At 40.9% G+C, this 8,794-nt stretch overlaps 2 protein-coding genes across 2 annotated transcripts; one reads left to right on the forward strand and one right to left on the reverse strand.

The window, feature by feature from the left end:
- Positions 1-963: 963 nt before the first annotated feature.
- Positions 964-2,632, forward strand: LOC131878194 (uncharacterized; the record flags this gene model as incomplete). Its single annotated transcript, XM_059224107.1, is given in 4 exon segments — positions 964-1,055; positions 1,396-1,481; positions 1,890-2,110; positions 2,289-2,632. Coding segments are annotated over 4 exon segments (609 nt in total), but the record flags the coding sequence as incomplete, so codon positions are not given.
- A 412-nt stretch (positions 2,633-3,044) lies between these two features.
- Positions 3,045-8,585, reverse strand: LOC131878193 (FMRFamide receptor-like). The gene is given in 7 exon segments (XM_059224105.1): positions 3,045-3,183; positions 3,815-3,953; positions 4,354-4,666; positions 4,918-5,077; positions 5,598-5,897; positions 7,396-7,611; positions 8,314-8,585. Coding segments are annotated over 6 exon segments (1,356 nt in total). The 5' UTR covers positions 8,544-8,585; the 3' UTR covers positions 3,045-3,183; positions 3,815-3,816.
- Positions 8,586-8,794: the final 209 nt, after the last annotated feature.

Consider the following 8,794-nt stretch of genomic DNA (forward strand, 5'->3'; position numbering starts at 1 on the left):
CTTCATTGTTCGAACTAGCCTGGATTCTCGAGGACTTGAAGGTGCTCTCAAAACGCACATTAAGCTTCTACGGTCACTAGAATTGACCCTAAATCCTGGGTTGGGACAAAGCTCATGGATGCTTTTTGCTTTTGAAGACGTACAGTATCAGATACCCTTCGTCGAAATGATTTTTGAATAACCAATGAATTATATTAGTAGATTTGAGTTTAGATTAATCTGCAACGTAAATCTTGCCAATGTATATGAGCGAATCAGTCTTGTTATTGCATTATCCATTAAGACATTATTCAAAGGGTCCGGTTAATTTCGAATTCCCGTAAGAGCGACAACTAACCTGAAAAATAGTTCATGAATTCATGAGTTAGGAAAAACTCTCATTGATTAATCAGACTCCCAAATATTAGTGCTTATCATGATTGCCGTGCCCTTGACTTGTAACCTTTCCTCAAATTCAGTCCCAACATGAACTTCTTTCTCACCGTATTAAATCATTGCTTAGGTGATTATCACCCCAAAAACCACATTTCTTTCTTGTGAAATTCTTGTCCCCAATTGTGTGAAGCACGCAGATCTCAGTATGAACAATGTTGTGTGAAATTCGACGTATGTCTTATAATACAAATGTTTCCAGCTCTCTTGCGCTTGACGGTCTCAAAGATTCATAAGGTATCAAGTTCAATTATAATGGAGATGACATCTTCAAAGTTACTGCTGTGAAAAAATTAAGAAACGTATTCCTAGATTTATCTTCATGGTTGAATCAATCACTTACTGTTTGACGCACAATTTTTAATGAGCCCCTGGAAGAGTGAGGAGAGATGCCGACTGTTTCAACGTTGTTCCACCACTTCTCAACGTCTGTGTTCCAATTAGATAGAGGAGACAATGCACTCCCAAGCTGGAGACTTTGGTGATGAGCGTTCCATGATCCTTTATGGTGCCAATTGCTTTCTCTTCCAGCTTCCCTTGCCGTGGCCCATCATATTGAGTGTCTTTTATGAGCTGGCCATAATGGGTATCATCTTTATGGGAGTCTTTTGGCTGCCATTGTGGTGAGTGAAATTGGGCCTGAAAGTCTAAAGTTCATGAATCAAGAGGCCTTTGATGTATATGTTGTGTTAATGAGCTCGTTAGCTCAAATACCAGTTCATTAAATTCAGATGAAACCTTTCAAAGTAAACGAGATCAAGAAGCGGGCGTACTTTACCACCGTACTTTTGGTTCTTTTTATAAATGCTGATGGAGCAAAGAATCCAATATAAGCTTTCAACAATGGTCCTTGGTCCAACATGGAAATGGAAGAATTTCCTCGTGTTGGCTGTATTTTTGACATCAACTTTTGAACGCTAAAGCCTTTTGTTCTATTGGGTTTAAAGTCGATTTTTCCTTTAGGCGAGGCCTTGTGGACAATATGACCGACTACCAACTCAAATATTGGACGCAAGGACCCAATAAATTCTTCGTCGCTTCGATGAAAGGTACTTGAACACATACAGGGATGGGCATTGTTATGCGTGCTTATAATGTGGATTCAAAAACAAATTTCCATCATTTGATTGCCGTCATACTATTACAAGATTATATCAAAACACTGAAAAAAAAAATATCCTAGTGAAATAATGTGAGGCTTTCGTAATCGTAAACATCATGATCACATTTGGCTCGACTTTTTTTGTGAAATGACCATTTGACCCGATTTGGGTTTAAGGCTGAAAAGCTAGAGATGGGCAACTCAATGTCAAATATCTCACTTCCCAAATAACTGGCTGATATTGTTTATGCGTAATAGCGCCTAACCCTGTAAGTTATTATTTGACAGAGGCGGTGTAGCCACGATTGAGTAAGTCTCTTGTTGTTGTGACCAAAGTTTTTGGTTGTCATTCAAGATGGTTCCGATGGAAAAAAGGAAAAGAAAGATCGCATTTTGGGAACAGTCGGTCTGAAAAGAAGTGCTTTCGGTGGCCTTGTCGCAAACAGAAAGGAGGAGGGTAATGGAATGATCATGGAAATCAGCCATCTTTGTGTTCAACCCAACTATCGAGGAATTGGTTTGGGCGCTCATTTAGTTCAGCACGCCATCGAAAATCTGCCAAAAGCAAGCGAGAAAGTGAGTTGATTTCGAAAAGTCTGGGTTGAACCGCGATTATTGGAAAACATGAGAAAGGTCGAGGGAGCTTGGAACAGAAATACGATCATACATGGCATTTGCGATTGTTCCACATGGCAATCTTGCTTTCCACCGAAATGGGGCTTGAGTGAAGAATGGTTCTGCTTTATGGTTTCAGATGCCCGTACGAGTGAAAGTCATTCTTCTAGACGCTCAATACGAAGGGATCCGTTTGTTCCAAAGAAATGGGTTCCAATGCATTGACCGCAAACCTTTGTCTGTAACGCCGTCCTCATTGCCAATGCCATTTCTCAATTGGACACATGACATCCACGAAGTGGCCATGGAACTTACCGAAACCAATCCCGTCAAAGGCTCTCCGGACTAATTGGAACAACAAACGTGCCTCATTTCCCCCCCTTCAGTAAAGAGGGGAAATATTTTCGATCTTTTCTTGACAAGATTATTTATTCTCTAACTCACAGTAAATAAATAAATAAATAAATACATCTTTTCCAACGATCACAAGACATTATAACATATGAATCTGAGTCGAAGTTCCTGGTAACAAGCATGCGTTTGAATACTTGGTTCGCAACTACTTCATCTCTTACATCTCAAGATCACTGTTCCAATAGGACGTTGATTATCACATTGAGTTAATGCTTCGGAGAAGCATGTCTGTTCTCTCTTCAGCTCCATATGGTCAATTTTGCACTCAGATGTCCGCTTCCTTGATGGCATTGTGACCTTGGGCCTTCTGATAGTTCAAAAAGTCGTGGTTTCCACGCGAAGGTTATTGTTCATATTCTGATCACCCTGCTCCTTGAGGGAGACCACTGCAGCAATGCTGTACTTCTGCGACAAGGCCGCGGCCGGGCTGAGCTGACGGACAATTTGGTCTGGACTTGACGAGGATGCGCCCGAAGTCTCCTCTGGATTCCTAATATTGGCTACCACAATGGCGTACTGATGAGGGTGATTGTTATCATGACCTTCATTGAGACGTCTTGAGCTGACCAAAGAGGGAGGCGGCGGGGTTCGACCCTCTAAAGGGGCACGATGGTCCGGGCCTAAGGAATACAAAAGACTTCCTGATTAGACTAGTGCTCTGAACGGTAGAATGCTGCTCATATGAATCATTGTATGCCTGAAGAGCCCATCAAAGTTACAGACTTGTACAACAATAATATAAAGGCCAGCTTCCACAAGAAAGGGGAATACAACTAAAGAATCATCTGCTTAGCTACGTTACATTTATACATGTCATAGCTAAGAATTTACGGCAATGAGGTATCCGCGAGCGCCCTAATTTTTTACACCACATGTTATTTGACTTGTATCAGCATCAAATGCAAATAAATGCCATGAATGTCCCAGTACCAGATTTTGTCTTATATGAAATAGCGGACAATAAAGTTTGTGTGGAGGATCCATCGTTTCCGAGGTCTTGGGGAGTAGGCTATCACATCCGTGTGACCTTCCGAATCATTGAGAAAGATACGAGCGAGCTCATGCAAACACGAAATTCATCTAAAGTTTGTAAACTTTCCCAAACACGGCAACTGTTTGTGAATGACAATTCATGCTCATGTGCTACTTTGATCCACGTCAATTTTCGTACCAACCACGCATATGAATGGACATCAAGGTTCAACTTTTCGCCCTGAATGTCCAAAACCCCATTCAAAGAGAGGAAAATACCTTCAAAAGCCTGCGAAACTGACGGATTTTAAGCAAACGGGCGGTGTACCGTGATCTTGATCTTCATTCAAGGTGGAAGGAGTGAATAGAGCTAACTCAATCTGTTGTGTAGCCCTCTGGGTTTCGGACATCACTGTAACTAAAACAGAATTCGAAAGTCGAGACAACGAAATGTGTGGTTGCGTGCTATCACATTCCAATATTGGTGGGTATGATTTGACAATCGCGCATTATTTAAATGGCGGCTGTAAGGATCATTTTTATAAATATAAGGCACTTCATTTATGTACCAGTCTCAAATAAATGACCTTCATATAACAATTTGGCGATTCACAACACTCACGTAGGATGTTTATACACATAATGTCAAGAAGTGCAGCATGTTTATTTATGGTATGTACAAGTCGTTTTAGATTTGGATGACCAACACTAGTTTAACTATTTAAAGGGATAATTGCTATCATTTCTCATGGCTCTTGTTGTTCCCTTTCTTTTCGGAAGCATTCAGGACTCTCAAAAAATCGTGGGGGCTTAAATACCTTGTGACATTTGGCCTTGTGACGCATTCCGGGATTCCACCTTTTGGCCGACCATTTTGAGGATGACTCTTTTGAAGCCGTCATTGAAGAAGCAGTACACCACAAAGTTCATAATACAATTAAGCACAAGAAGCAGATGGTTGACGGAGGTCATACACATGAACCACACTGGAGGCCAAAAGTTGTCACCGCACTTGATAAGCAGGTCCACGTTAAAGAGCTCGTATAGATTCAAGAGCAATCGAGGTAGATTTGTGACGAAGAACATGCATACAATGCAAACCAGAATCATGGCTAGTTGCAAGTCCTTGGCCTAAAAAAGAATGCAGTTTTGATTTACTTGCCGTTTGACCCTCAAACAAAAAGTCTTTGTTCAAGTTCAAGATTGTTATGATGGTTTGTTGTCTTAACTGGGACATCCAGTTTTATATGCCTTAATATGTACGTATATATATGCGTATGTTTTGACAACCAAAAATCAATAACAAATCAAGCTTATGGCTGGATCAAACGCTTTCAGACGAAATCTTCTATAATGCGGCAAATAAGGTAAACTATTCTTACCTGGGAGCTATTACTATTGCTTCTAGTGTAGCGACCTCTCGTGAGTAGGAATCTCAAGTAGATCTTCACGTTGAAGAAGATCAAGGCGATGAAAGGCAGGATACCAAGAAGTACCGTTCGGGTTACTTTCATGTAGTACTTGATGTAGATGGGATTGTTTCTGAAATGCAGAGAAGCGGACCCTCAGTGAGACCCCTTTTATTCAAAAATACCAAGTCCCCTCAAGAGATCTGTATTGTAGAGGAGGAAAAAGATGGGAAATAACCAAGAATATATTTCCCTTCAACATGGCAGATGAAACCGTTGCGACACACTTGGTGGGAAGGCTATATGTTAGAAAGATAAAATCATTTCGTTTAAACTCGGTGACATAGAGTAGTGTCAACAGTGTCATGGAAATAACTTTAACAGGTTTCAATATTGTAAAAAGCAAGCGCCCAAGCAACGATGATTGATAATGAGTGATCTGGGTAAACCTACGTAGCTACGTATACGGAAGCTGAACAGAAGGTGTGTAACGCTCTTCTATTGGCTCCACAGCCGTTATGAAAAAGGCTATTATTCATGGACAGAGTCAATGGTTCCCTAAAGTCGCTAGAGTACCGAAAAAGTCAAGTACGTCGTTTTGTTCCTACTTACACAACATAAAATCACGTACTTCAAGACTGAAGCATTCTTACCTCAGGTCTGTGACGTCAATTGTGTAGGTAGTTACATTCAGGTACGACATAACGGGTCGATCTTTCATCATGACATCGTCTTCAATGGGATACTCATCATCTCGAGGTGGCGATTCCTGATAAGATTCCCCTATTGGAGTCACATTATTCTCTACCACGATCTTCGTCTCCAAAAACTTGGGAATGTTGACAATGATGGAGATAATGATGACTGGCACCGTTTAAGCAAATACCCGCACGCTCACGGAGTATGTGTAGGCCAAGTCTCGGTGAAGTAACGGAAAGCACACGGCAATATATCTGGAATGGAACAACAATCATACCAATGGTGGCTGTGAATCCTGTTCTTGAAATTTCACCATTTGATGACGCCCTAACAAAGGCAAACAATGGTGGTAGAAATATAGGCTGAACATGTAAATAATTTTGCTTCTACCTCCACATTGAAATTTTGACCACTGGATGGACCATCCCTCTTTTGATTTTGCCTGGTTGGTCACAAAAATAGGGCAAACACCAAAAAAGGAATTATTTTTTTACACTACGTAGCATTGGTTGACAATAAGTAGTATATTTTAAAAGTCGCAAGGCAACTTATAATAGCAAGTGAGAAAGGTAGCTCATCTATTTTAAGGTTGTGAGGTGATCCTTAAATAAATGCATGTAGTTTATTAGTGAATTGGTTTTCTTTAACAGTCTTCATTGGCGTTAATTCTAAAGTCCAACTCATCTTCCCAAAATACAACATCCATCGCCAACGATCTTTTCTAAGATGAAGGATCAAATTGGATGAGTTACGGAAGTTTAATGTTCATCCCAGACGTTGTCACTGGTCTTGACTGACATCTAAATTGAGTTTTTCACTCCAAAAGCTATGGGGTTGCGTGGGTGAAAGACAGCTTGACCGATAATCAAGGCAAAAGAGGCTGGTGTTGATAGACCAATGAAATTGGTTCCTTCTCATTTCGTCTGAATTGAAGTGACAAGTACATTGGACCTAATGGAAGTAATGGTCTTTCCTTTCTCTCTTGCTCATTGGTTGTTAGGCTTTCGGGCGATATGAATGAAGGATGAACGTGAGTTGCATGCCTTTCGAAGGTAATGCTAATTCCAAAGTTGGGGAAGGAAAGTGGCTTAAGGCTTCCCTAAAGTTAATAGAGCTTGTGTAAGGTTGAGATGTTGATCATGCGAACACTTTAGACACCTCTTAAGATCAATTCAAGGGAATGAGGATAATCAATTTCTCAATGGTTTCTTATATACCCTCATTTCATCCTAAATGGTTTAGGTTTATTCTGTTAAAGTATGGCCAGCTTATTGGAAAGTACTTTAGAGCAGTCTCTGTAAATCAGGCATCTAGTTAGAGGGGCCGGAACATATACCTCAGGCTGTTCAAGTAGCAAATCTACATGGTAAATGTCTATCCTCCGTTATTCCTTCATGTCACTGACAGTAATCTTATAAACGTCATTGCAATATTGAATGCTCTAGGCATTATTGTACGCATTAGCAACATTCAGCATTATGAATTGTTCAATACTTGTCAGTCAAAGCTTTTGCTTTGATAAGAAGGCTTTTGCATCTTCCCAGGGCCTGTTCTTTGCATTTTATTCAAGAATATGAACTCAATGCTTGTAGATCTCACAAGGTTTTTTTTCCATATATCCTTTGAGGTTCTGGTTGTACCTGACACTTTGCTTTTCAAGTTACATTTTGGGACACTCATCTGATTCATGAATACTGAAATGGGCATTCACGACATGACGGTATTTGACCAGTATTGGGGGAAAAATATTACCTCTCCAATCCCAATATGACGGTCATGAAAATCGAAGCGCTCAACATGATGTTTGTGAAGGGATAGATGAAGTATGGATACAACAGAGTGTAGAACACCGTATGCATTTCAAATGCCCGCGCAAAACTGTAGTCCGCAACCAACAAAACGCAAAACACGGAATCCATCACAGTTAAGACCACAATCAGTGAGTTGAAGCTGTTCCGCATTTCTCTCCTAAACAAGATGAAAGAAACGGTACTGGATTAGTGATATTGGACCCATGTATATCCTGGCCTTATTTTAGATCTTGGCCTTAGCTAAAACGAACGCTTTCTACTCTTGATTCGCTCAACTAATTATGTCGCAGGGACTTCTAATTAAAGTGAGCCAAGACCCCGAGGAGTTTTACTACTCTAGGTGGAACACGAGGGATCGAGCCTGGGAAAAAGCAACAAAGTTGTCGCGTGTTTTTGTCACGTCACACTCGCAACAAAGCTCTCTCATGAATTGTGAAGTAGTGCGTTGGGTTATTAAAAGGCTGCAATTGTGCCATATATGCCTTCCAGACACAAACATCTTGTTTTGTGATTCAAACACATGGTTTGTTCCCAGTGATTCAAATCACTATCTGGACATAATTTATTTAGTCGTTTACTTGGCTTGGCCAAAACTACAACAATTTAAAGGGGATGGATAGGAGCATTTCGTCTACGTTTTGGGAGCCCGCTAAACATCACAATAAGGCTTGCTAAAAAACAGGAAACCAGTTCTGGAGCGAGAACATGTGATCCAAGCAGGAAACGGGGCTCAGTCGATGTGGCTTCCAGCCAATGTTATGCGGTTATTCCCGCCTCTCCAAATGCGATCCAAACACGCAAGTATGGTTAATGTGATGGATAAAATGTCAGTTGTGCGTTGTGGTGGCACCAATCTTACCTGGAGAATGCGTAGATACTGATGAGGTTGGTAATCAAAGCGATGGCACCAAGAATGGTCATGGCCACGCCCTCTACCCAGTATCCACACGAGTGGATGGTTTGGATTTCATCAAACCCCAAAGTTCCACAGTTCTCCAATTGAAAGTCATCCACCACGTGGTCCGAAAAATTGTAACTCCCACCAAAATTTGTCTGGTTCAAATTGGCGGGAGATTCAAAGTCCGACATGTTTCGAATTTGCTCAGAAACGAGCTCCTTTAAATTGGACGTCAAANTCCCGCCTCTCCAAATGCGATCCAAACACGCAAGTATGGTTAATGTGATGGATAAAATGTCAGTTGTGCATTGTGGTGGCACCAATCTTACCTGGAGAACCCCAAAGTTCCACAGTTCTCCAATTGAAAGTCATCCACCACGTGGTCCGAAAAATTGTAACTCCCACCAAAACTTGTCTGGTTCAAATTGGCGGGAGATTCAAA

This window comes from Tigriopus californicus, chromosome 3, assembly GCF_007210705.1.
Source record: "Tigriopus californicus strain San Diego chromosome 3, Tcal_SD_v2.1, whole genome shotgun sequence".
Classification (NCBI taxonomy): Eukaryota; Metazoa; Arthropoda; class Copepoda; order Harpacticoida; family Harpacticidae; genus Tigriopus; species Tigriopus californicus.